Here is a 27,439-nt window from a genome sequence, read left to right on the forward strand (position 1 = left end):
CCTTGAGAGCAGCAGGAAGATCTGGGCTCCCCTGGCCTGAGCCCCCGGGCCTGCCTCCCCTCGTCCGTGCTGGGATGTGTCCATTCCCAAACCACGCGCTGTGTCCCCCAGCCCTGGGCTGTCATGTCAGGCTCCAGGCTCCCTGCAGGTGAGCCCCACGCCCACCAGCACACCTCCGAGCCCTGCCCATCTGGTCTCTGTGCCCGAGTGTCCTGATCCTAACTGTTTTCTTGAGGCAGCCCCAGGACTGAGCCCTGCTTCTTCAAAGCTCCCTTCACCAAGCCCAGTGAGGCTCTGCCCTGTGGCCTCATGACAAGTGTGGTGGGCTCAGTGGTGGCCCCGAAAGCCGTCCATCATTCTGCAGCCTCCAGAGGTGGCCTTATTCCAATGAAAGGTCTCAGCAGATGGAAGTAAGTTTCTGACCTCCGCACCAGATCACCCGGGATGCATGTGGACCCTAAATCCAATGACAGGTGTCCTTGGAAGAGAAGAGGGTGTGATCTGAGGCACAGAGCCACCCAGGGGAGAAGGTTTGTGCAGATGGATGCAGAGGTCGTGGTGATGTAGCCACAAGCCCAGGGAGGCCTGGGGTACCCCAAGGGCTGGACCAGGCCAGAGGGACCCTCTGCTGGAGCCTCTGGAGGGAGCTCAGCCCTGCCCACACCTTGATCACAGGTTTCTGACTCCAGAACTGGGGGGGAATCAATTTGTGTTAAAGCTGTCCAGTCTGTGGCCAGTGGCTGCAGCCACCCCTGGACACTGAGAGTGAACTTGCCGGCTCCAAGGTGAGAACAGTGGCAGGACCCGCCTCCCACACCCCACCCTGACACACAATCTTGTCATGAGGTTAAATGAGTTAATACACACAGATGCCTGAATCAGGGACTGACACTTGGATCTCAGCCCCCTTCAATTCCTCCTCCTCGTCATCATCACTGTCATTGTGAGGGGCCCTCATCCACTCGTTCAGTGAACACACAGTGTTCCTCCAAGGCCCTGATGTGGGCAGTGAGGCCTGCGAGCTGGGAGGCTCTGCACAGGACTCACCCTGCCTGCTGGGGCCGCATGGACAAGGCCTGTGCAGTGACATGGAGGCCCCGGGAGAGGCTGGATCCTCTGGTCATGGGAGGCATGGGCGCCTCAGCATCAGAGGTGGAGGGTTGAGTCGGGTTCATCCTGGGGGGTGCAGCCCTTCACTCAAAGTGGGGAAAGAACCCCACGTGGCACCTGGTGTCTGGGAGCCTCCCCTTGCCCTAGCAGGCTGCGGGCAGAGTCATGGATGATCACGAGTCTGCATCTCACTAGGGGCCGAGGCTGGTGCTGAGTGACTCCCCAGTGAGGATTTTTTTTAAAAAAACCATCATAAGTGACTTCGGCTCCATTGCTTTTTGCCAAAAACCTACAATGATTCCCAAGAGCTTTGTACACTTCAAGGGTGGTGACTAGACGCGGAGCCCAGCACAGACTCAAGTCAGTCCTGCCCTGAGTCCCATGGGCCAGCCACACCATCCCCCTTCTGTGGCCTGACTTTCTTCTGCCAGGACCCCCAGAATGGTGGAAAGGCAAGTGTGGCCTCAAGCTGAGGGACCCAGTGTGGGCTCCAAGCCCCTTGGGGTCCCCTTGGGACTTCTGGTGGACCTAGTTCCCCCTGCCATCGGGCAGCTCTCTCTCGGGGAATGTCGGGTTTCTTTGCTTTCTGTTGTGATGGGGCACCCCAGGTATCTTGGGTTGATTGGGAAGTCTGTTGGTGTTACATGCTCCTGCCTTAGATGGGGAAACATTATTGCTGCATTGACACTGCTCACTCGATACTGGGAATATGTTAAACACAAATGGCAAGGGGAACAGAGCAAAACAGAAAAAGAAAAATGGAGAGTTGCTGGGTTGCTTCAGGTCTCACCTGTGATTAAGAGTGTGTACAGCCTGCACGTGAACCCAGGTTCCCACACCTGCCAGGTACCAGGCGCTGATTTTGGACCCCCAGCTTCACTAAGGAGTCATTGACAGATACAGTTTGTGTGTATTTCAAGTCTACATTGTGATGACTTGATGTCCATAGATGTCGTGGAATGACTGCCAAACATACGCATCACCTCACACGGTTAACTCTGTGTGTGTATGTGTGTGTGTCTTTTATGTTGTTCTTATAATCCATGAACACAATATAGATAGCACTCCATTTTTTTTGGATCTTCTTTACCTTATCTTAGAAGTTTATAGTTTGCTGTATGTCTTGCACATGTTTAATTAGATATTTGATATTTTCAGTGTCTTTATAAATTCCTAATATAGAATTGACTTTTCTATATTCACTTGCTAAATCCATTTATTTCAAATAATTTTAATTATATTTATTTATGTGTACATAATTATGTCTGCAAATAAGTTATTTTTTTCCCTTTTGCAACTGTGATTACCCTTTTCTTCTTCTTGCCTTATTGTATGCCCTAGGATCTCCAATACAGCGTACATTGGTGAACAGAAGTAGTGAGAAGAAGTATCCTTGTCTCTGTCCCATTATCAGAGGAAAAGCTTTCAGTATTTCTCCATCACACAGAATATTAGCTTTTCTGTAGATATTTTTATCAAAATATGTAAATTCTTCTCTGTTAGTTTACTAAGAGTTTTTTCTTAGTCATGAACTAAAATTATTACATTAAATTTTCTTAAGTTTATTTTCTGCAGATTTTGAAACAGGTGATTTTTCTTTTATGTGGTAATTTAACTTAAAAAAAAAATTTGTGTTTCTAAAACAACCCCAACCTGATCTCGATGTATTCTCCTTCTTTTGGACTTTATTTGTTAGTGTTTTATTTAGGATTATTTCATCTATACTCAGAGTCTGTAATTTTACTTTCTTGTACTTCTTCCTGGTTGGTTTTAGTACCAAGGTTAAGCTAGTCTTATAAAACAAGGTTGGAGAGTGTTCCTTGTTTACCCTGAGAATGCCTGTGAGGTTACTGTTTTCTTCCCTAGAGTTTTGGAAGAATTGATTGGCAAAACCAGTTGGTTTCATTGTGGGGAGGCTTTTAATTTCAGATGTAATTTTTTCATGCAAATAAAATTTTTTGATTTTGTATGTCTTCCTGGGTCTATTTCAGTAAAGCATTTCCCTCCTGCTAGGAATTTATTGAGGCGAGCAGACTCTCCAGTTAGTAAGTGAACTGTGGTTCAGAATATCTTTCTTATCTGTAAGATGTGTTGTCTCCCCTTTTAAAAATCTTCGATGCTGATGATTTGTGCTTTGTCTCTTTTTCTTAATCAGTCTCTCTAGGGGTTTATCAGGTTTATCGGCCCTTTCAAAGAGCCAACTTTTGGCTTTGTTTTTTTAAAAATTCATATTTGATTTCTGTTTCCTTATTTTCTGCTCCTTTTTTCCCCATCTGCCTTGTGTTTCGTTTGCTTTGCTTTTTTTCTGGTTTCTAGGGATACAGGCTTAATGTATTTTTAGCCTTCCTTCTTTTCCAGTATATGTGTTTAAGGCTTTAAGCTACTCTCTACACACAGTTCGCTGCATCCCACAAGTTTGAAGAAGCCAGATTTTCATTATCTTTTATGGAAAAGTATTTTCTAATTTTCATTGTGTTTTTTAAAATTATTATTCATGAAATTCTTCAAGCAGTATGTTATTTATCTTCCCAATGTTTGGGGAGGTTTTGCTTTTTTGATTTCTTTTTTTGATTTCTAGCTTAGTTCCATGAAGAGCCCTGTCTTTGTCTTTTTGGGCTACTATTATAAATACTGTAGGCTAGATGATAAACAACAGAAAGTTGTTTCTTGTAGGCCTGGAGGCTGAGGAGTCCCAAGATCACCAGCAGGTGCCACGTCTGGTGAGGCCTGTTTCCTGGTTCCTAGACTGCCTGCTGCTTCTCCCTGTCCTCGCAGCACGGGAGCCCATTCCCTCCTGGCCTGACCCCTCCCAGAGTGCCTGCCTCCTGGGATCATCACCACCTGCCGGGTGAAGTTTGAGGGCCCATAAACCATCAGCCCATTGCAATCCCTAAGTATACCCTGCATTATTCAGTCCTTTGAAATAATTTGAGCTTTCCTAATGGCCCAATATATATTCTTTTTGGTATATGTTCCTTGGGCTCTTGAAAATAATATATATCAGTGGGAATGCAATGTTGTGTGTATCAGTCAGATCAGGCTTGTCATTCATGTAATTCAGATTCCGGTAGCCACGTTGAGTAAAAGCAGAAGTAGGTGAAATTACCTGTAATATATTTTATTTTAGCACACCCAAAATATCATTTCAGTGTGTAATCAACATGATAAAATCTAATGAAATAGGTCACGTTCTTTTTTTCATACTAAGTCTTTAAAATCCAGTGTGTGTTTCAGACTTGCAGCGCATATCATTGTAGAGCCAGCTGCATTTCAGGTACCTCATGGCTGCAGGTGACTTCATAACAGGGGGCTCAGTTCCACAAGAGATGTGTCTTTAACCTCTCCCACTGGGATTATGAACTTGGCTGTTACTCCTTTTCTATTTCTGTCGGTTTTTATGTATTGATATTTTGAAGTTATGTTATTAGGTACATTCAAATTTAGACTTGTCATCTTGCTAGACTGAACTTGTATCAGTATGAGATGCTCCTTTTTATCACTAATAATCCTTCTTTCTTTAGAGAATATTGACAGTGATATTGCCACGTCAGTTTTCTGTCGTTGTTGGCCTGGGTATCTTTTAGGTTCACCTGTCTAAAAGATATTCCATCTTAACATGTAGCTCTGTGAATAGTGTATAGTTTTCATTGGAATCAGTTTGACACTTTATCTTTTAATGAGAATATTTGCTCTGTTTATAATGTTGATATTCAGTGTGTAGACATCATGTTGCTGTGTGTTTTCTGTTTGTCCCACCTAGTCTGTGTTCTTTGCTCTTGCCTTCTTTTAGAAGTTTGAAGTGTTTCTCTAGTTCTGTGCTCCTCTGTCAGGTTGTTGTGTGTACATTCACAGACACAGCGTGTGTTTTACATTCAAGTCTAACTTAGTACTTTTACTGCCTCCCTGACACAACTGTTTCCTCCTTGTCACTGTTACACTTTGAACTGTTAGATATATATTTGGTGTTAACATCGTTTTGTAGAGTTAGTATTTACCCTCACAGTTACCTCGTTGTTGGTCTCTACTTGTTTTTTATATTTCCATCAGAGACTACTTTTCTTTTTCCCAAAGCACTGCCTGAATATTTTTTTAGTTCATGTGTGTGGGTGATGAGTTGTCTCATTTCCATTTGCCCTAAAAGTCTTTATTTGCTTTCACTTTCGAAGAATGTTTTTCTTGGGTATAGAATTCCAGGTTTGTGGTTATTTGTTTTTCAGCATTTTATAGATGCCAGTCCATTATCTTCTGACTTCCTTGTTCTTGAAAAGTCAGCTCTCAGTGTTGCTGTGCCACTAAAAGCCACACCTTTTTTCCTCTGAGCACTTGAACATTTTCTTCTTGCCTTAGGCACCTGCAGGGCTGCTGAAACCAATGTGTGGTTTTCATTTTTGAGTCAGTGGTCTGATTCTTGAACCAAATCTTGTCACTGTCCCTGTCAGTCAGTTCAGTCGCTCAGTATCTGACCCATTGCGACCCCATGGACTGCAACACACCAGGCTTCTCTGTCCATCACCAACTCCCCGAGCTTGCTCAGGCTCATGACCATCGAGTCATTGATGCCATCCAACCATCTCATCCTCTGTCATCCCCTTCTCCTGCTGCCTTCAGTCTTCCCCAGCATCAGGTTCTTTTCCAATGAGTCAGTTCTTAGCATCAGATGGCCAAAGTATTGGGGCTTCGGTATCAGTCTTTGCAGTGAATATTCAGGTATGATTTTCTTTAGGATTGACTTGTTGGATCTCCTAGCAGTCCACGGGGCTCTCAAGAGTCTTCTCCAACTCCCCAGTTCAGAAGCATCAATTCTTCGGTGTTCAGCCTTCTTCATGGGGCAACTCTCACATCCATACATGACTACTGGAAAAACCATTGCTTTGACTCAATGAACCTTTGTCTGCGAAGTAATGTCTCTGCTTTTTAATATGCTTTCTAAGTTTGTCATAGGTTTCCTTCCAAGGAGCAACCATCTTTTAATTTCACCATCTGCAGTAGTTTTGGAGCCCAAGAAAATAAAGTTTGTCACTGTTTCCATTGTTGCCCCATTTATTTGCCAAGAAGTGATGGGGCCGTATGCCATGATCTTCATTTTGTGAATGTTGAGATTTATGCCAGCTTTTTCACTCTCTCTTTCACTTTCATGAAGAGGCTCTTTCGTTTCAACCCCTAGAGGCATTTCTTATTCCCCTTTCTGTCTTTTCTCCACCATGAGGGTCCCCATTTATACTTTTTAACAATGTAGTTTAACAAGGGGCTCCTTCAATATATTCTATCCTTTTTTCTCTCTTATATATATTTTTTACCTGACCCATCCTTCAGTTCACTGATCCTCTCTTCAGCTACGTCCAATCAGATGTTAAGCCCAGAGACTGAGTTCTTAAATTCAGTCACTGTTATTGTAAAGTTCGAGAGTCGGTTTTGATTCTCAGAAATTTTTCCTTTTGTCAAGTATATTTTTGAACAGGTGACGTTTGCATCTGTATGCCTGTAGCATACCTCTGATATGCTGATATACATCTGATACCTCTGGATCTGGTTCAGTTTTTTTTTTTTTTCTCTTGGTCCTGTTTGTTGTTAAACCCTCTTTTGCTTTTTTGGTTGCATGTTGGACATTATGTTTGGATAACCCTAGAGGTTCTGAGGGATTCTGTCTTCTCCAGAGTTTCCTCTGACACAGACCTCCAGTGGGGACAGAGGTGTCTGTTCACTCAGGGCCTGACGGACTTGAGGCTAGGGGTTCCTTGTAAGCTCAGTCTCAGCAGCCTTCACCCACCTTCCCCCCCGATCCCAGGGAGGAGCTTTCCAGCATCTCGCTCTGGAAGCCTCAGCTGCCTCCCAGCCCACCACCCCGCCCCCCCCCCCCACACACACCTTCTCAGCAAGTCCTGAAGCCCACCGTCTGTCTCCTGAGCACCACGACGTGACAGATAGCACTCAGCCGGTTTGGGCAGAGTGTTGGGTACGTTTTCTGACATCTGGACTGACTCGTCAGGCCTGCGCTCCATTATTTGTCTCCACAGCCCAAGGAACCCTCCAGAGCTGTGTTAGCTATCCCCTTCTACTTGACTTTTTCCCTGCCTTTTCTTCACAGAGTTGGCTTTGCTCAGATGCCCGAGGGAAGGAGCGGCCCTCTCAGTCTTCAGCTCCCTCACTGGGCTTCCCTTTTGTTTGAAATCTTGGATTGTGGCTGCCTAAGGACCTCTTTTAAACTGTATTTAGCTTTTCTAGCTATTGGTAGGCTGACCTACAAGCTGCTTGCATCTGTCACTGGAAGTGGAGACACCCTGGGGGTCTTCTGTCATCTGAAGCCACATGTAACAGTCACAGTAATTGTATAAATCAAGTTTATTTGATACCGGGGAAAACAAGAACCAGGACTCCTTGCTTGGTACCCATGGTTGTGTTTCTGATAAGAATCCCCAGGTTGCCCGGGCTGTTTCAGTGCCACATGAACTTGGGAAGGAGGTGGAGCAAGCAGCCCATGCAGGCTGAAGACAGGAGCCGGTCTCCCCTCTTCCCTTGCCCCTGCAGACCCAGGGCAGGCCTTCCGATGACGGGCTGCTGGTGGTGGAGGAGAAGGCTGAGGAGGGAGGGGTTACGTGACCTGTACTCTGTGACATGGTCACATGTGGGTTTTCTTTTTCAGTTTGAAAAAAAGACTGCTTTTAGTCTTCCCTCCAGTTTCACTTTAAGGTGGAAAATGAAGATTTTATTCGTAAAGTTGAGCACAGAGACCTTATAGTCTTTTTGAAAGCAACAGTTGAGGTTTTAAAAACACATCTCAGAGAACTCCAGTAGATAAAGCCAAAAAAAGAGAACGTGTTCAGGGTGAACTGCGGGCGGGACCCCAGACTGTACTCTGTCTCTCCCAGAGTGTGTAATAGCTGAGATGGGTGGATATAGCACCCCAAGCACCCTGGGGACCAAGGTCCTCAAGTGACAGCAGAGGTCCGAGCTGAGACAGGAGCAGTGGGGCCTGTGCCCTGGCTAGTGGAGAGCCGCGAGGGTGGGAGTGGGGCCAGGAGAGGGGTGGGAGACTCAGGCGGGGTCTGGGAGGCACTGGCTGTCACGGCTCGAGGCAAGCACACCCCTGAACCTCCACCTTGCAGCCCCCATGGGGCAGAGTTGTCTGGCAGCCCAGGGTCGAAGTTAAGAGGGCAAGTTCGCAGCAGGTTGAAAGAACCCCTGTACCCACTCTGGGTTCATTTTAAGTGCCTGGAGGGAGGTTGGTCAAGCCCTTGCTGAGCTCGAGTGAGGGAGTCAGTCAGGGAGGACCGAGCTCAGGGTGAGAGTGAGGGGCAGTTAATGCGGGGAGTCCTCCTCAGCTGGGTGGGTTCTGGGGACACCCTTGAGTTCATGGGTGCCCTTTCAGTAGCCTCACTGGAGGCTTGTTTGGGGGTTAGAGGGGGCAGAAGCCCACTTAGAAGACGTGCTCATGAAAGGTTATTGTTGAATCACGCAAATACACCAGGATTCGTGGCCCCCGGAGGAGAAGAATTCAATCCGGGGCCAGAGACGAGGCTTGATCACTCAGAGCTTTTGTGTAATAAAGTTTTATTAAAGTATAAAGGAGATAGAGAAAGCTTCTGACATAGGCCTCAGCAGGGGGCAGAAAGAGTACCCGCTTGCTAGTGTTAACAATGAGGTTATATAATCCAAAGAATGTCTGGAGGTTGTAAAGACCTCATCAGACCTACTCCCATAATTTACATTTTAAGAAAACACTGTCCTCAGGCAAGATATATCCTTGTAAAGACCAGGTCTACTCCCATAATCAACATTTTAAGATAACAGAAGGTTGAATCCAAAGACTGTCCTTAGGCAGGATACATTATTGTTATATAATCCTAAGGAATGTGAAGAAAGAAAAAAAGTTTGTCCTTTCTTCCTCCTTGAGAATTCCAGACCCCTCTCTCCTTGGGGACCCCTAGACTCCCTATCAACCTGCCTAGGAAATGACTCTCTCACTCATTCCCAGGGGTGGTGGTTTCTGAAAGAGTTTATACTGGTCGGTTCGACTGTGACCCAGTACCTTGCAGGCTCATGTTTGACAGGGGGCCTGAGCTGTGGGCACGGCCTTCCTTCTCCCGCACCCCACACTCACTTGTCATCTTTTTGGCAGCCCCTCCCCCCTCTCTGCACCCTTGACGGTAGGCCTGAGCCCAGCCCCCCTGTTACCATGGAGTCCCTTGTGACTGAGTGGGTTCCGGTTCCGGGCTCCTGGGAGACGTGGTGGAGGCATAGCCTTCATGCCATTTCTCCTTGAGACAGCGGTGCTGGTGATCATAGTGTGAGAGCAGTGGTCATAGTGTGAGAGCGGTGTGTGTGAGAGCGGTGTGTGATAGCAGTGTGTGTGGCAGCGGTGGTCGTAGCGTGAATATTGGTGGTGGTAGTGTGAGATCGGTGGTGATAGGTCAGGAGCTGAGGTATCCTACCATGAAACAACGGTTGCCCCTGAGTGGGTGGCTGCCTCCATCCGTGAGGATGGGTCACAGAACGGCCCGCCTGTGGGCGTTATTCCAGTGCTGCAACCCCAAGGCAAAGGCCAAGACAAGGAAGAACGTGGCCTCGGCCCACGTCCTGGAAGCAGAGTGGCCTGAGGTGAGAGCAGCTGGGGGCTGGGCCCGTCAGATTGGCCCTCACCCGGTGAAGCATTGGGATTGTGTTTCATTTTGTTAGCATGGCTGTGGGCCCTGCCGGCCAGGGTGTTTTGGCCTTAGTGAGCAGGATCGACCCCAGCAGATTACCTTGTAAGAGGTTGTGCAGATGCTGTGTGGAGGATGGGTGGAGGCTCCACAAGAAGGGAAACACTGGCTGGAGGAGTCACTGGGGCATGTGGACTGAGCTATCGAGTCAGTCCTTGAAGCAGAAAGGCTAAGCCCCTTAACGTCTCCCTTCTTCCAAAGAAAGGATATACTGGCTGGAGGAGTCTCTGGGGTATGAGGATCGAGCTAGAGAGTCAGTCCTTGAAGTAGAAAGGCTAAGCATGTAAATGTCTCCCATCTTACAAAGCACAGACCAGTGTTTGCAATATTTTAATGACGGGTACCTACTGCTTACATGTATGACATACACCCTCATAGCTACACATGTCTACTACATGCCTCTTACAAGTGCTGGGCGCTGTTCTGGGTGCTGAACACTCAGTATGTAGTAGGGGATATGTAGCCCAGGATTTTTTAATTTCTGCAAAGAAAAAGAGAAGAACAAAAGACTCCGTGTGGTTCAGTTGGAGCAAGTTCACCACATGGGTGGCCCCACATGGACACAAATTGTGGTGAAGTACATATAACATAAATTTAACATTTTAACCAGTTGACTGAATGACTGGGTGGCTTCAGTGGAGTCAGGCTAACAGATGGCCCTGAGGTGCCATCCGCCGTTCTCCCAGAGGAACACTCCAAAGCTTGATGGCCTTGTAGACTTTCCCTTTATTCTTCACTCTCCCTAGTGGCTCTAGGTCCTTGGTCTCTGTGGCGTTTAAGAATCTCTTTATCCACTTTGTTGTTAGGCTTATGTTTTGGAAAGCTTCTCAGATGTCCCTGGGTCTTGAGAAGGCGGGCTTGGATTCCGGGTTCTCTCCTGCCACATGCCTGCCAGGTCGAGGTGGAGGCCGAAGGCCAGTCTGAGTTGTGGTGGTCTGTGTGGTCTTGGGGTCAGCGGACCCCCTCTTCTCTGGAGGGGCAAGGAGATCCTTTGTGTGGAGCCTGGAGAGACTTGACAGGGTCAGTCTTCACAGTCTCACTCTCTTTTTAATTTATGTTTGCATTTAGTTTCTCCTTTAACTGTTTTCTAGGAGTTTCCAACTCCTAGTGAAGACCTCAAAAGGTAAAAGGAGCAGCTTCTTAAAACAGAAGACGAAATCGCTCAGCTAAAAGCCAAAAGAAGCAACACCATGGTCAGTAGGGGGATTCTCAGGTGTTGACATTTGCCCCGTGGGGGTCACCGCTAGCCTCCGTGTTGCTGTCTTTAAACTTTGTGTGATTTTCAAGTCATCTTTCACATATTCCCACTGAGCAGACTAGGGTGGATCAGTTCGGGGTTCTCATACCTTGTTTCAAATTTATGATGAGAGCTAATGTAGTTTTGGAGAAGGCAATGGTACCCCACTCCAGTACTCTTGCCTGGAAAATCCCATGGATGGAGGAGCCTGGTAGGCTGCAGACCATGGGGTCGCAAAGAGTCAGACATGACTGAGCGACTTCACATTCACTTTTCACTTTCATGCATTGGAGAAGGAAATGGCAACCCACTCCATTGTTCTTGCTTGGAGAATCCCAGGGAGGGGGAGCCTGGTAGGCTGCAGATCATGGGATCGCACAGAGTCAGACACGACTGAAGCAACTTAGCAGCAACAGTAGCAGCAGTAGAAGCAGTAATTTAGTTCTAGTACATTTGAGGGAGGAGTACTCTTAACTTAGATTTTTGTCCACACTACACTTTGTGTGGGATCTTAGTTCCCCGACTAGGGATTAAAACCCGTGTCCCCTGCAGAAGTGTGGAGTCTTAACTACTGGGCCCCTGGGGAAGTCCACTCTAACTTTAGACTGAACTGGCGGGATTCTGACATGCCTTAGCATGTTTCCGGCTATAGCATGAGGCTGAGAGGAGTTATCGGCCCTGAATTCAAGCATGAGGTTGAAGGTGCTCCTTTGGCCCTGCCCTGCAGCTGCTGCTGGAGCACCTGGAGTGCCTGGTTTCCCGGTTTGTACCATCCCTCCAGATGACGGCTGGCAAGCAGCAGGCGCAGTCCCCAGCCAGCATGACCAGAAAGGTGGAGGTGCTCAGGGCACTGAAATGGCTGTATGAGCACCACAAGGCCCTGGACGAGAAGGTACCAGCAACCCAGCTATCCTGGATTTGTATACTTGCTGCCTTGTTAGGTGGATGATACACGTATTTATGCAACTAGTTGACTTTTGAACTTGAATTCTTGTATATACATTTTTTTTCTGTAAGAAGTCAGAGTTTTATGTGGTTAAAAAGCATTGCCTGCGTACATGCTCAGTCATGTCCAAATCTTTGCAACCCTGTGGACTGTAGCCCACCACGCTCCTCTCTTCATGGGGCTTCCCAGGCATGAATACTGGAGTGGGTGTCCATCTTCTACTCCAGGCAATCTTCCTGACCCAGGGATCGAACCTGCTCTCTTGCATTGGCAGGAAGATTCTTTACTACTGAGCCACCTGGGAAGCCCCCAGTTAAAAAGTATTAGTTGGCATGAAGGTCTCAAGATTTATTATATTCTGTATATCAACTTGCAGTTAAAAACTGGGTAATAGAATTAGTTTAGGATAACATTTTGTTCTCTCAAACTTAGAATTTAAAGCTATTAACAAGCAGATTTTCTTGACGTTAAGATCAATGAGAGACATTAAAGGTATTCTGTGACAGTATCCATGTATTAGGGTGAGTACACACTAAGAAGTGTACTAATGTATATACACACATCAACACACAGTGACTCGGCCCCTTTTATTTGAGTTGAGAGCACGATTACGAGTAGCACTCGAAAGGTATAGTTTGTTAGAAGAAGAATTAGGTGCCACACATAAAGAGGTAAGTTTGATCAGTCATTGTGTAGTTTCCGTGAAGGGTTTGTCATTTGAATCTTTTTGTTTTAAAAAAGAATGAAGGCTGTAGTGGTGGGCATTAGATGTTATTTATCTTTCTGATTGAGGACCCGCCCTCCTGGGTTATTTTAATGACTAGTAAACTAGACTTGTGGCTCAGAGCTGCAGATTTCTTACGTACCCCTTTGTCCAGTAGAAGACAAATTCTGACTCTAATCACCTGGTGGTATTCGGGATGGATAGCATCACCATATATTTTCTTTTTATGTTGTGTTTTCAGTTTAAAGTTGAGTTTTTCCAGGTGGAGTTTTGCTGTATTTACTTATTTCTTTACTCTGATTCAATTTTTTTGGTTTTAGCAGATGATTCTTACAGAGGATAATAACCAGGAAAAGATACTAACGGACAGGGTGCTTGATGTACATCACGAGCAAGAAAACATGTCCAGCGCCAGTGGAAATGCACGTCCTTGGTCTCACTCTCTGTCTGGTTCTTGTCTTACCATCCAGTCTGTGTGGGGCTGTCAGGACCTCTCACCGATGCACCATGTAGGTCTGAGCAACCGTGAGGATCCTGTGAGCTCCCAGAGCACAGAAGGCAGTTTTGACCTCACCGATTGCCCGGAAGTACTGTATTCCTTCCCTCCCAAAACCAGGCTGTGTAAGGCTTCCTTTCCCCCTTAGAGATCCTCTGACGGCTCTCTAGGCCACGAGGAAGACCTGGCTAAGGTGATCGAGCTCCAGAAAATCATAGAGAGGCAGTCTCGGGAGCAGAGCCAGATGAAGGAGCGCCTGGAAGCCCTCTCTGCCCATGTGACAGAGATGGAGGAGGACCTGGACACGGCCAGGAAGGACCTCCTCAAGTCCACGGACGTGAACAGGAAACTGAAGCAGGACATCCATGAAGTGAGTGACAGCGGCTGTGTCTGTTGTCCTGAGGTGGAATGTGGGTCCCTTGTTCTCCCGGGGATCTCAGCCTTGGCATGGCTGCGTGAGTAAGAGCAGAGCACTGGAGACACCACAACTGGCTGCCTCCCTGCCTCTGCGTCGAGGTCTCCAGGGTAGAAGAGGCCTGGTCCAGGCGGTTGGTTGGCAGTGGACCAACATGAGGGCATCCCTGGTGCTGTGCTGCACCCTGGGTGTGGACTCCTCATTTCCACAAGTTCTAGGGGGCCCACTGTGTTCCTTTTTTAAAAATTCATTCATCCATTCATTCATTTATTGGCATATAGTGGCTTTACACTGCTGTGTCAATTTCTGCTGTACAGCAAAGTGAATCAGTCATATGTCTATCTATTTATGTATCTGCCTCTCTTTTATATTTCCTGCCCCTTTACTTCACCACAGGGCACTGAGTAGACTTCCCTGTGCTGTACACTAGGTCCTTACTCGTTGACTTTATGTGTAGTATCAATGCTGTATATATGTCAACCTGAGTCTCCCGGTTCATCACCCCCCACCCCCCGCCCCCCGCCCCACAACTGCCTGTCGAATGTGTTCCTGATGATGCTGAAATTTCCTTCTGATTCACTCAGGCGAGTCTGATTACACCTGTGGAGCTCGTTCTCTTGGAGAGATGGGAGCATGCTGTGTGGGCTCTGCTGAGGCAGCTTGCCTGGCCATCTTCTCTAGTTTTCTTAGGTTCTGCTCCTTGAAGGGAGCTGTGACAGTGATACCGGCAGTCAGACAAGTTGAGTGGCATTTGCTCACCCTCAGATCCTCAGGCCCGAGCTGTGTAACCATGTGGAATCATGATGTTTCTGGCGGTCGTGTCTGCAGGTGTCGTGATTTATGAGAAACTCTCTAGCAGTCACTGTGAAAACAGAAGAGTGCTGGGGACTCAGGCCTCCTCCTGTGAGCCTTGCCTCTCCTCTGTGTGCAGACAGACAGCACCCATCCTGCCCACCCCTCCCCCATGACACCATCTCAGAGAGAACCCCTCCAACATGTAGTACAGCAGGTGTCCTTGTTCAGTAGCTTGGTGTGAGTAATTCTGTGTGAGAACTCAAAACAGAAATATTTGCACAGGTTTGTATAAGCTATTCACACTACTCTTTGGCAACAGGAGGAGATTAGGTATCAGAGTTTAATACATATAGAATTCTTGAAAAAGCATTTTTAAGACCTTTCATTTCTAATGTTAGGACTTGGCCCACATTGGTTACTTAGTGACAAGGGAGGGACCTGAAATGGATTTTGAACTGGCGGATAGGAGTTGCACCAGCAGCAATTTCTGGTCCTGGTTTGAGCGTTTCATCCATGTGGTGTAACTCTGCTTTAGCAGAACTAGGCTTGAGAAGGCTGCTCCCAGTTGCGTACAATTTGACTTCTGTTTCCACTCTTTAATATTCTTACTTTAATTCTGAGGAAATTGCATGAGACTTTTCCAACTTTTCCTCAAGGAAACGAGCCTCAGAGCTCCCCATTGGATCTGTTGAAGGTCCCTCCCTGTTCTGGGTCAAGCCCGCATGTATGGTGTAGCAGACAGAGGTCCTGACTTCATGCCAGATACCTTCCCTCCTGGAATTCTTGCAATAACAGGGTAGTTTAGTATACTTTTTGTTTGCTGTTTGGGCTTATTATGTAGAAAAGAAGCTTGGTAAACCAAGTGGCTGGACAGAACCTTAAGACAGATGGGTGCCAATCGTGGCAAATGTGACCTTTGGGGTAGGCACATTTTTGCTCACCTCTGAGAAAACTGCCATGTTTAGGACTTTTATTTTGAGGACATTAACTTTATGTTTGATTTGAAACTTAGGATGACCTCAGTGATAAACTTGAAAATGAAATTACAAATAAGGATTCTAGGCATCGACAGCCTTTATGAACTGTGTCTGACTTTTATAGTAGTGAATTCCTGAGGAAGGAAGGTAAAGATCTTTTCATGTGACTCCCACGTTGGAAATCAAGTCCCAGTGCAAAGTTCTTATGACCCTAAAATATTGCGTTCAAAAGTGTGGATGTGCATCATTGTAAATCAGCTGTACTGGAAGGAAATACATTTTTAAAAATTTGGGGGTGACTGCAACTTACAGGTTTGAATTATTTGGGACTTAGTTTAACCATTTTGTGGAATTCCACTCCTGACTCTTTTGTTTTACTTGAACGTGAATCTGGTGGCTTGGTAGGGTTTTTACTGAAAGAGCAGAGTGCAGCAGGGAACTTCATGGCAGCTGGCTGCCTGTTGGGAACTGGGGTCACTGTGACAAAAGGCAGGGTTAGAGCTCCAGTCTGATTAGGATTTGTACTTCCTGTGGTTTGGTGAGCCTTACTCACTCCTGTTCCAAGTGGTCTCAGATAATCAGGATTTAACCAGGAAAACCCAATCTGGCTTCTCCAAAACAAATGAGTCAGTCTGGTGTGTGCCAAAGTGTATCATTGTCCCCACATGCCAAAGTGTATCATTGTCCCCACCACAAAAATAAAATACTAGAAAGCCATTGAAATGTATGATGGGGAATGCTAATTAAGAGCATTACGATATACAAAATAATGGCTGTAAAAGGCAGATCAGAAAATATTGCGTACCACATGCTATTGTTTTCTGAGGGTTTTAAAGCATATCATATTGTTTGTGTATGTACATAGAGTAATACACACACAGAAAAAGTAATAAAGCTGCTTAGAAACAAATGCTAACCTCTCAGGAACCTGAGCTTATAGATACTTTAATTTTTTTCTTTTTTAAAAACGAATCTGTCTAAATGTTCTACATTGAAAGTTTTTCAGAGTAAGAAGATCTGTTAAAAGAATAATCGTGCATTTACAAATATTAGTTGACTGACATTTCCCCAGGCATGCTCTTATCAGGTCTGTATTTCAGAGGAGATGCAAGCCATATTTTGGCTTACACACCCGTGGCCATGTGCTGTCAGTAGGGTTCCCTCTAAATGATGATTCTGGTGATGTTTTAAGAAGGGTCCGTACTGAACCCTTCTTCCCTTAACTTGTCAATAAGAATGAATAAGACACTACGGAAAAATGATCTTCTTTACTATATAAGAACTTTTTTTTTTTTTTTTTTAATACGTCCTTGGGGAACATTTAAGAAAAGCAAATACTCTGGCAGGAGGTGTTCTGCTGAGACCAAGCCCAGGAACACTGGGACAAAATTTACCCTGATGCAGCTTCCAAATCAGAAGGAATCCAGTAGACACGTGCATTTAGGTTTTGTCTCAGCTTACTTAAAGCGACAGTGGCTACACCTCTCGGTCTGTTTTGATCCTCTGCTCTCCCTTTGTAGACAGAGGATAAGAACCGCCAGTTGCAGGAGCGCCTGGAGCTGGTAGAGGAGCTGCAGCAGACGCTGCGGAGGGCGGAGACGCTGCCTGAGGTGGAGGCGGAGCAGGCGCAGAGGGTGGCCTCTCTCTCCAAGGTGCTGTTCTGGGTCCCTGGGGGGGTGGGCGCTGGGAGGGCCTGTTCCCCTGCTGTCCCACCGTGCCCCTGCCCATGCTGCTTGGTCCACACAGGAGCGCAGACTCGGGGGTCCTGCTGCCCGTCTGAGATGGGAGCGCTCCCTGAGTGTGAGGCAGCCCCCGCTTCTGTGTCATCCCTAAGTTAATTTCCCTCCAGTTTTGTCCCATGTTCTGTGTGTCCCTAGGACGCTTCAGCTCCGAGTCACTGCTGCTCAGAGTTCAGTCAGCTACTCAAAACCTAGCAAGATACAGACATCGAAAAATCCCATTCTCGTTTAAGAGATGGCCAAAATAGCTCTGTAATGAACACAGTTTTAAGTCATTATCCATACACTTGTTGAAGAAGTCCCAGCAGGGCACATGCAGACCCGGGGCCCCACTCCCCACTCGCCGTCCCCGGGAGCCCGCGGGTGAGAGGCCGCGTCCCTGGGATATGGCGCTGCTGGGGGCACCATCCCCACTGCCAGCCAGCCAGCCACCCCGTCCTTCTGGCGGGAAAGGTGTTGCCCCGCACTGCCGGAGGGCACTGGCTGGGCATGGAGAGTCGGGCCGGGTCTGTGCTGGTGCGGCTGTCGGAAGCGTTGCCCGGGGCTCAGTGAGCACCTGAGGGGCCGTCAGGTCGCGGGCGGCCGGCGGTGTCGGGTGCTCGCAGACCCTGCCAGAGCAGGGTCACTAACAGCCGCCAGGGGGCACCCTTCTGCCTGTGATCTTCCTCTCCAGGCTTGGTTTCTCCTTTCCCCTGGCATCCCTGCTGTCCGTCCCCGGTCTGCCTTGTAGTCCGACCTTTTGTCTTCCGGAAGCTCTACCACTCAGGAGGCTAAACGATTTGAACTTCTTTCCCAGCTTAGGAAGGTAGAACGTGTACCTTGTGCTTGCAGCTGCTGCCCACGCTGGCTCACCACAGGCAGTCCGAGGAGGGAGCGCAGCGGCCATGGGTGCAGGGCCTGGGGCAGGGGGAGCACGTCTCCTCTCACGAGCTGGTCACCAGCACCCTCCGTGAGCCATGTGTCACACATGAAGCCGTGCAGGCTGCATGAGCAGGTGTGCGGATGTGCCCCCCCTTGAACCCGAGCCCCGTGGTCTGCATAGAGCATGGCCCAATTGCCGCCCCTGCAGTCACAGCCCGAGTGCTGTCAGGACAGGGTCGTTGCAAGCGGAGCTGATGCTGTTCTTGGGCGACAGGCGGGACAGAGTCACGGCAGCATAGAAGATAGGCTGCGCCAGATGGAGGCCCAAATGGAGGAGAAGATCAAGGAGTTGCAGCGGGTGCCTGTGCTGACAGGGAAGCGGTGTCTGGGCAGGAGACACGGCTTGGGTGGGGGCCAGCGCTGCCTTTCTCCGCCACTCCCATCTCTGCTGCTGAGTGTGTGCCTGTGTGGCCCCATCTGCTGATCCGGGCATCCACCTCCTCGGGAGCAGGGCCAGAGGTGGTCGCCCATAGGTGGTAGGCAGGGGCCAGGGCGTCCCCACGTTCAAAGAGGCTGCTTGTTGCTCTGACCAGCCAGTCTGGGAGCTGCTTGGGATACAGGTGGACCTCAGGACTGCCCCTCAAACAAACTTGAGGTTGCCAGCCTGGGGCCTATGAAACTGAAGGCATGGCGACCAGGTGTGAAGCCTGTTTGCCTCGGACGTGGCACTGGAGTCCCAAATGCCAAACGGGTGTTCCAGACATGGTGTGTGGTAGGATGGCTGCTCCTAGGCAGGAGGAGAACCGTAGTTGCGCTTCGACAGAAGGTGCATCAGGAAAGGGCGATGGTGGAGGCTCGCATCACCGAGTCCTGAGAGAGGTTTCCTGGAAAGGTTGGCTACATGGTGATACAGACCATCCAGGAAATGGAGTGGGGATCCCAGGTCCAGCCTCACGTGTCTGTACAGTCCCCACCATGCCTGTGTTCTTGGGCCTGGACTGCAGAGCCTCACAGGCGGGATCCCAGGGGGCAGTGGTTCTGACTCCCATCGTGAAACCCACAGTGAGGCACCCTCCCCGCTTAGGCAGAGAGCTCAATGTTTCCCGATCAAGGGTGCTCTTCCTTACTTTCAGAACTGCTGCTCAGAGGCTGTTGAGATCAGGATGCTGTTTATGACTAAGCCAATTCAAAGTCAACTTTTGTTTTGCTTTAAAAATCTTTGAATGCTGATGCCTTATTGTGGAAGCTGTGACAGGTTTTCTTTCCTTGGGCTCAAAAATCACTGCCGATCGTGACTGCAGCCATGAGATTAAAAAATGCTTGCTCCTTGGAAAGCTATGACAAACATAGACAGCATATTGAAAAGTACAGACATCACTTTGCTGACAAAGGTCCATATCGTCAAAGCCATGGTTTTTCCGGTAGTCACGTATGGGTGTGAGAGTTGGACCATAAAGAAGGCTGAGCACTGAAGAATTGATGCTTTCGAATTGTGTTGCTGGAGAAGACTCTGCTTTATCAGAAAATAAACTGTTTTTAAATGTATTACAATGGAAAATTTCAAACATGCACAAAAGTGGATGGAGTAGTATAATAAATACCCATGACCCATCCCGTCAATTAATCTCAGCAAATTCTCACACAGAGCCAATCTCAAATAGATCATTCTCTTGTCTTCTCTCCATTTTATTTTTTAATACAGTAAGTCCTAAAACAGCTTTTTAAACCTTGAAATTGATGCTCATTTTATAAAACACAGACTTTCCAACTTTGTTATTACATTTAAAAATTGCTTGAGGTAATTATTTCATTTTTAATATGAATTTTCATATTGGAAAAGACCCTGGTGCTGGAAAAGATTGAAGGCAGGAAGAGAGCAGATGACAGAGCATGAGATGGTTAGTCGGCATCACCAACTCAATGGACATGAGTTTGAGCAGATGCTTGCGGAAGTCGAGTTACATTTTCCTTATGGCTAATCCAGTGCTGTAACACGTATAGCATTTCTGGTTTTGAACACTGAATGTGTTTGCATTATAGATGGGTTTAGAGTGTGTGGCCATTATGTGTGGTTCAGAATTCTGAGCAGTCCTTTGTGGGTTCACCCGAAAGCTGAGACAAAGCGTGAGCCTTTCACATGGACTGTGCTGTGCGTCAGAAAGATAATACGAGCCACCTACACAATCTAAAATTTCCTAAAAACAAATAGGCTACTTGACGTCCTTCTTTCACTGCGAATCTTGAAATCCTCTGTGTGATTTCCACATCGAGCTTTGCACCAGCCTGTCTCACGTGCTCAGGGGCTGCACGAGGCGGGTGACTGTTGTGGCCGACAGCACAGAGCTTCCAGGTTGACTTGAGTGACTCAGAAACTTGGCCCATTTGACTTGTTTTACCCCATGAGGAAGTGAAGTGGGCTGTAGAGGAATGAATGTGAGGAATGCAGGTGAGCTCCATGGAGACACTTTAAAGCAGTGAGGGCAATAGAGTGAGTCATGTCCCCGTGACCCAAACCCCCGCCCCAAGTCCAGCTTCTCTCTACCCACTTCATCATTGTTCATGGCTTACGATGTTTCCTCCAGAGAAACCTTTTCTACACCTGAGATGGAACTTCCTCTTCATTATGGTTTATAAGGGTTAATATTGTTCTGAGTGTTTATATTTGCTAGGGACACTTAGAGAACATTTTCTCAGAATTAAAATGTTCGGAGTTGATACCTACTCATGTAACCTGTTCTGCACATTTTGGTGCAAGTCATTTTATATCCAGAAAGCAAACGGTGCAGGCTGTGTCATTTGCTGTTTCGTAGGACCAGCTGATTCTAAACCTGGAAACCCTGAGAGCCAAAGTGGACCAGACGAGACTGTGAGGGGCTCCCTTCCACCACAGGTAGGCTGCTCCCCCGGGCAGCTCCCCTCAGCACTGTCAAGTGTGACAAGGGCCTGTCTGGTATGTGGACAGTATGACTGGGTGTTGCTCATGGTCACACCTCAAGGAGCCTGTAGCTTCGTGGCCAGCGAGAGGGAAGAGACAAGCATCGTTCCTTAGGGTCAAACTTGGTACCATGGAGTGGTAGTAACAGGATTGACAACATTTAAAACCACAGGCAGAGGTTTGGAAGTGGGGGGCCGACCAGTTGATATTTGGGTGTATTCATTTGAGGGGCCTAAGAGACTGTGACACTGATGTTTCTGAAGAGTCACAGAAGGTTAATGACCTGTAGCCTTTTTTATGTGAGTGGAGACTGAGACATGACTTGCTGTTGACTGCAGTGGGAGGAATCACCTGGCTTGTGAATGAGGAGAGCAGATTACTGAGCATCCTGATTTTTTCTTACTCATTGTTATAGGGGCAGTAATTCTTAAGTATTTAAATGTTTCTTTGACTTCTTCACGGAAAATGGTCACAAGTGAGAGAGAAACTTTAGCAAAGGTTATTAAGTGCTTAACTGGTGACATTTGCTGAGGACCAGCCCCGGCTGATCCAGGGTATTCGAAGGGGAGACGGTGTCGGTGACTATTTATATGCTAATTAGAGATATAGAGAACAATAGAATGAGGATAGCTCAGTAGGAAAATTCAGTGGAAAAAAGAAGCTGAGTAGCTTGGTTTACGCGGGAGACCAATAAAACTTCAAGACAAGAAGTTTGCACCACTTACGTAGGCCGCAGGCGCCCTCTCGAATAGCGGAAGGTGTCTCACCCTAGACACCTTCTCGAGTGGGTCTTAGAAGCCCAGGCATGATTAGTAAGCGTGGTGGGTTCCGCGCTCCAGATGGAGACTCAGCTGGAAGTTAAAAGAAAGAATGACATGGGGAGACCAAGCGTTGGTGAGCAAGGCCCATAGCTTTATTTTTAACAGGGGCTTTTATACCCTAAGTTACACATAGAGGATAATAGGGGATGCAAAGTCAGCAGTCTTTGATTCTTATCAAAAACCAAGGTTTCTTTCCTGCAAATTTATCGTATACAAATGGTTTAGGTGATTTACATCATCTTCTGGCCAGAAGGCCTACTAACATTTTATGACTCTTGACAAGGACTTATCAACAAAGACTTACTTTCTCTAAGAGTAATTATTTTAAGGTTTGGCACCATCTTCCAAAGATAAAATTGCATTCCTATAGGGCGGATGTGTAATGGGTTTACAACAAAGGAAAGAATTTATTACCTTAAGGGTCTAAAGTTACTAACACCAAGGCCACTACTTATTTTTTCTACATACCCACTATTAATTAATACATATTCAAGGATACAATTCAGGGGATGTGAAAACTTGGCAACAAACATTGACTCATCAATGAAATCCTTTACTAGTTTATTCTGACAGTTTTTAACTCTCTGAGAGGCTCTAAGCTATTTGAATATCTTAAGCTTCCCGTGCCTCTGGAGGCTAGGAGACTGTAAACAATCGTATGCATAGCTGCAGGAGTCCGGGTAAACTTGTCAGGCGAGTTAGAGAGCCATCTGAGGGGTTTGGATTTAAACACTCCTAATTGCCCAGGAACTTTATTAATTGGAGTTGTAAGTTAACTCTTTGACAGAGAGAGAGCGAGATGGTGGTAGGGGACAGCCCCCAGTAAAGTCAGAGGTGAGAGCACAAAGCAATAAAGTAGGCAGACTCTGGTTTTTGGGGGGACAATGCTCGAGAATATTCGGGGGGACTCCTGAGGCTCGATCCCGCCTTTGCGTATGCCGAGCCTCCTTCCTCATGACCTTTGTCACGAGTGGAATGCCTCACCGGCTCCCTGCATCTCCCCCTTTTTTATTTCTTAAAACAGCCAGATGTAGCTCAGTCGCGAGCCTCTGAATGCTCTGCCGAAGAATCCTGACAATACAAGGAAGAATGATTATTAGAAATAAAATTAAAACAGCCAACGTAGCATAGCCGAGGAAGGTAGACAGAATATTTTTTCCTGAAATGTAGTTAGAGAAAGTATGGAAGAAATCATTTGCTGTTCCAGCGGCAGTAAAATCTAATCGGGAGTGTTCCAGGGTTGCTATTTGATTGTGAAGTTTCCCTAAGTCTAAGCTAATGTCAGAGCTGTTCCAAATACCTGAAATATGGTTTTTAATCTTTTCCCATTCAAAATCTGTCTCATTTACTTTCAGGGGTGTTACACATATCCACCGGTAGTCAGCATGACAGGACAATGCCATTTTCACCTTTAAAGCCTGCAATTCAGTCCCAATATGTATTACTGCTTCCTCTAGGGCGTCTACCCTCATCTCTAATTTTCTGTCTATAGCTTCCTGTGTTGCCAATGCTAAAGAAACATTTTTGGACATAGAATCAACATATTGAGCAGTATGTACTTGTTGAGTCAATGATATTGCTGCCACAGTAACAGAAGTAATTGCACTTATCAAAGCTGCTATTCCCAAGATAAGTAAGCCCACAAACCGTCGTGTTCGCATTAAATCCTGCAGTTGTTGCAATACAGCCAAACCATAATTATCATACCAATAAGAATGTACAGACATTGGTATCATGAGATAGGGTGGGCGTTTCAACACAACAAAAGAACAAACATTATATTGGGGGGTCAAACAAGATGAAAGCATACATTGTTCACAAGTTACGATATTAGGTCCACCTGAATAATTCATGTGTACATTTAATCTTTTGGAGTCATTAGTAAAGAGAAAAACATAAGGCGAAGGTACACAAGCTAAAACAGAATAAGTAGAATTGCTATTTGGACGGAATAAGGAAATGGGAGCAGTGGCAGCAAGGGCCCTCCAAATTTATGGCTGCCAAGAGGTTCTGTTCTTAGTTGTATAGGACAATATAGGCGAAACAAATCGATTATTATGCCATCTAGTAATGCTTAAAGGCCAAGAAACCAAATCTTTCTTCCAATTATAAAATCTGCTGGGAAAGTCATCAAGGGGCAATGGGCTCCTATCTAGGTCTGAGTTACTCCAATCTTGAATCATGTAATTTCCTCCTCCCGGTATTCTATAATCAGCTCTTAAACGATAAGTACAAGATTTCCAAATCGGATACCCTGTACGATCATCTATAGTGTTCCATATGGCATCTGAAGGCTCGGTATTATAACAACTTGAATATCCAGGAGGGGGTCTATGGATTATAAGTTCGTGGGGATCAAGGGCCCCGGGCATACGAGCCTGTAAAACCCAAAGCGCTAGACGCCCTCTGTGTTCAATACCTGAGGCTGGAGAATGAGTCAGAACTGCCTTTTTAGAGGCTCCGACACATCCTTCTTTAGGGGGAATAATAAAGCTTTCTATATCACTGGGAAAGTTGAAACAAACAGGAAGGTCGTCTGCTAATCCCCTGAAGGTAAAATTGAAATTAATAGGATATTCGTCTGTGGTATAGGAAGTATATGACCCTCCCAGTAACTGAGGCTGGTTTGTGTGGACCCGTAGGGGGTCACTGTTCCAGGTAACTACTTGAAGGGTTGGAGGATCTGGAAAGTAAGCCCAATACTTTTCAGGAGTGGGGGAGGAGGCGCTTACCTGGCAAGATAATAAGGCAAGCATAGCAATAAACATCTTCTCAGGGGAGGTTGGAGAGCCCTGCAAAGAGGTTATTCCCCGCGCCTGATGGCAGAGTGTTTTTATTTGTCCCCAAGTAGGTATGGAGGCATTCCAGGTCGCCTGAGTCAGGCGGCCTGACCCCCTTTTGTGAGGCAAAGGATCGGGGGGAGCGATATCCTGTATGTGAAGTTGAGACATCTGTTTGGTGGGCGGATCCGTCCCCTGCTCATCCGGGATCCCTGATGTCAGTTGCTCCGATGTCAGTGGTGTTTCCCGTGCTGGCGGGGGGAGCGAAGGCAGAGGAGGCCCTTTTCTCTTTCGGGGTCGCGGCGGCCGTGGAACTCGGTATCCGAGAGGCTGAGACATGGCGAATCAATCTATCCGGAACCCAAATTGGAGAATCTGCGTCCTGTGGAAAAATACAAGCATATCCTCGACCGCTGGTTAACAATGGGTCAGGACCTTTCCATTGTCCGGAAAGGAGGTCCTTCCATTTAACTAATGGTTTTGCATTCAATTGCTCCGGGCACCAATGGCGAAGCATTGCAGTCATTCCAGCTGAATCAGTATTTAAAATATTTATTACAAAAAGAGCATGTTGCAAGAGGTGATGGGGAGAACTATATTTAAACTCCCCTTCTTTTAGTTTTTGAATTTGGGTTTTTAACGTTTGATGTGCTCTTTCCACAATGGCTTGTCCTTGTGGATTATAAGGGATGCCTGTATTATGTTTAATTTGAAACTTTAGACAAAATTCCTGAAAAGACTTAGATGTGTAAGCAGGAGCATTATCAGTTTTCAAGGCTTTTGGCAGACCCATATATGAGAAACAAGTAAAGAGATGTTGTATTACGTCTTTAACTGCTTCCCCTGTGCGAGCAGTTGCAACAATAACATGAGAAAAGGTGTCTACTGTTACATGAACAAAAGACAGTTTTGCAAATGAAGAGATGTGAGTTACATCCATCTGCCAGAGTGCATTAGGTTTAAGACCGCGAGGGTTAACTCCCATAGGTAAACTATTTATAGTAGTGGGACAATGAGAACAGGGACGAACAATCTCCCGAGCAGAGTCTCGAGGAATCTGAAATTGATATCTTAGCGCAGTAGCATTTTGATGGTGGAGTGAATGAGAAGCTCGGGCTTCTTCAAAAGCAGAAGCCACTGTGACCTTAGTTAGTGAATCTGCCAGGTCATTTAAGGCACTTAAAGGTCCAGGCAATCCAGAATGAGCCCGAATGTGACCAATAAAATATGCTCGGCTTCGTTTCCAAATTTGCTGCTGCAGTTTAGTTAACAAGTGAAATATTGCAGTTTTGTTCTCAGGCAGGATCGCAGTCTCAATGTGTGGAAACAGCCTGACCACATACTGAGAATCAGAATAAAGGTTAAATTCCTCCTCTGCAAACATAACAAAAGCCTCTATAACAGCTGTGAGTTCAGCTCTCTGGGCCGAAGTCTCCTGCGTATGTAAAACTTTACGCTGATCTTTTGTAACTATAGAAGCTCTGCCATTAGCAGACCCGTCAGTAAATACCATTTGAGCATCTGAGATGGGAGAGTATTTACACCTAACAGGGAAAATAACTGGGTGTTTAGACATAAAATTTAGCAAAACATGTGAAGGTAAATGATGCAGAATTTGGCCAAAATAATTTCCTATAGCAATCTGCCAATCCTCATCAAACATTAGAAGAGCATCAAGTTGTTCTTTATTATATGGAATTACAATTTCTGCTGGTTCTTTACCAAACAATTCAATGCTACGTTTTCTCCCTTTCAATATCAGTGTAGCTATCAGTCCTGGATAAGAGGCCACTACTTTTTTAGCCTGGGCGGGGAGATGGACCCATTCTAGGGGGCCGTTTTGCCACAAAACTCCCGTAGGTGCTGTTGGAGTAGCCAGGCAGAGGAATTGCCAATTTGTTTGTAAATTAACTCTTTTTACATAGCTATCAGATAAAGCTGCTTCCACTTTTTCTAAGGCCTCCTGAGCCTCAGCAGTTAATTGTCTCTTAGAAGTTGGATCAGGATCCCCACGTAAAATGTTAAAAAGAGGCTTTAATTCAGCAGTGGTTAATTTTAAATAAGGTCTGATCCAATTAATGTCGCCTAAAAGTTTTTGATAATCATTTAAAGTAACAAGGTGATCCTTTCTCAATTTTAATGGGGCATGAGTCACAGTTTCTGAATTGATAACCCGTCCTAAGTAAGTTATGGGCGGATTGACTTGAATTTTCTCTGGGGCAATTTTTAAGCCTCTGTCTGTTAAAGCCTGAGTCAAATCCTGGAGAACAGTTTGTAAATGAGCTCTATCAGGGTGAGCTATTAAAATATCATCCATATAGTGAATCATATACAGTTGTTCATATTTAGCCCTAATATCTTCTATAGCTGCATTAACAAATTTTTGACATAGAGTAGGGCTGTTTTTCATTCCCTGGGGCAACACTTTCCATTGAAACCTTAAATGAGGCTGCTTAAAATTTTCTGCTGGTAAACTAAAAGCAAATCGCTTTTTATCCTCAGCATTTAAGGGGATGGTGAAAAAACAGTCTTGTAAATCAATTACAATAATATTATATCCTTCTGGGACGGCTACTGGGGAAGGAAGCCCAGGTTGTAAGGCTCCCATATCTTCCATAGTGGCATTAATAGCTCTTAAATCTTGTAAAAGTCGCCAGTTGCCAGATTTTTTCTTAATAACAAAAATAGGAGTATTCCAGGGGCTATTGGAGGGCTCAATATGTCCCAGTGCTAGTTGTTCAGAAATTAACGCTTTGGCTGCCAGTTGTTTTTCTTTAGTCAGAGGCCATTGTTCTACCCACACCGGGTCCTGAGATTTCCAGGTAATGGGGTCGGCAGCAAAAACAATGGCCTCCATCAAAAATTTGGATACCCTAACCCAGCACGGAACTTTAGAGGAGCAGG

The 27,439-nt window shown here is 46.2% G+C and overlaps 1 protein-coding gene and 1 pseudogene across 1 annotated transcript; one reads left to right on the forward strand and one right to left on the reverse strand.

Moving 5' to 3' along the window:
• LOC109575113 (ankyrin repeat domain-containing protein 26-like) overlaps positions 1 to 27,439 on the reverse strand; it is a 502,197-nt pseudogene that overhangs the window by 441,778 nt on the left and 32,980 nt on the right.
• LOC139178156 (liprin-alpha-1-like) lies at positions 9,350 to 21,385 on the forward strand. Its single transcript, XM_070774972.1, has 4 exons — positions 9,350 to 9,705; positions 13,040 to 13,582; positions 16,920 to 17,051; positions 20,810 to 21,385. The coding sequence occupies exons 2-4, from the start codon at positions 13,457 to 13,459 to the stop codon at positions 20,867 to 20,869; spliced, it is 318 nt and encodes a 105-aa protein (XP_070631073.1). The 5' UTR covers positions 9,350 to 9,705; positions 13,040 to 13,456; the 3' UTR covers positions 20,870 to 21,385.

The sequence above is a fragment of the Bos indicus genome, chromosome 21 (genome assembly GCF_029378745.1).
Source record: "Bos indicus isolate NIAB-ARS_2022 breed Sahiwal x Tharparkar chromosome 21, NIAB-ARS_B.indTharparkar_mat_pri_1.0, whole genome shotgun sequence".
NCBI lineage: Eukaryota > Metazoa > Chordata > Mammalia > Artiodactyla > Bovidae > Bos > Bos indicus.

Bases quoted from the DNA above. Each gene is read 5' to 3' on its own strand.
- LOC139178156 (XM_070774972.1), top strand. From the start codon at position 13,457: ATGAAGGAGCGCCTGGAAGCCCTCTCTGCCCATGTGACAGAGATGGAG. The intron at 13,583-16,919 runs GTGAGTGACAGC...CTCCCTTTGTAG, and splicing joins TGAAGCAGGACATCCATGAA to ACAGAGGATAAGAACCGCCA. The intron at 17,052-20,809 runs GTGCTGTTCTGG...GCTGTTTCGTAG, and splicing joins GGGTGGCCTCTCTCTCCAAG to GACCAGCTGATTCTAAACCT.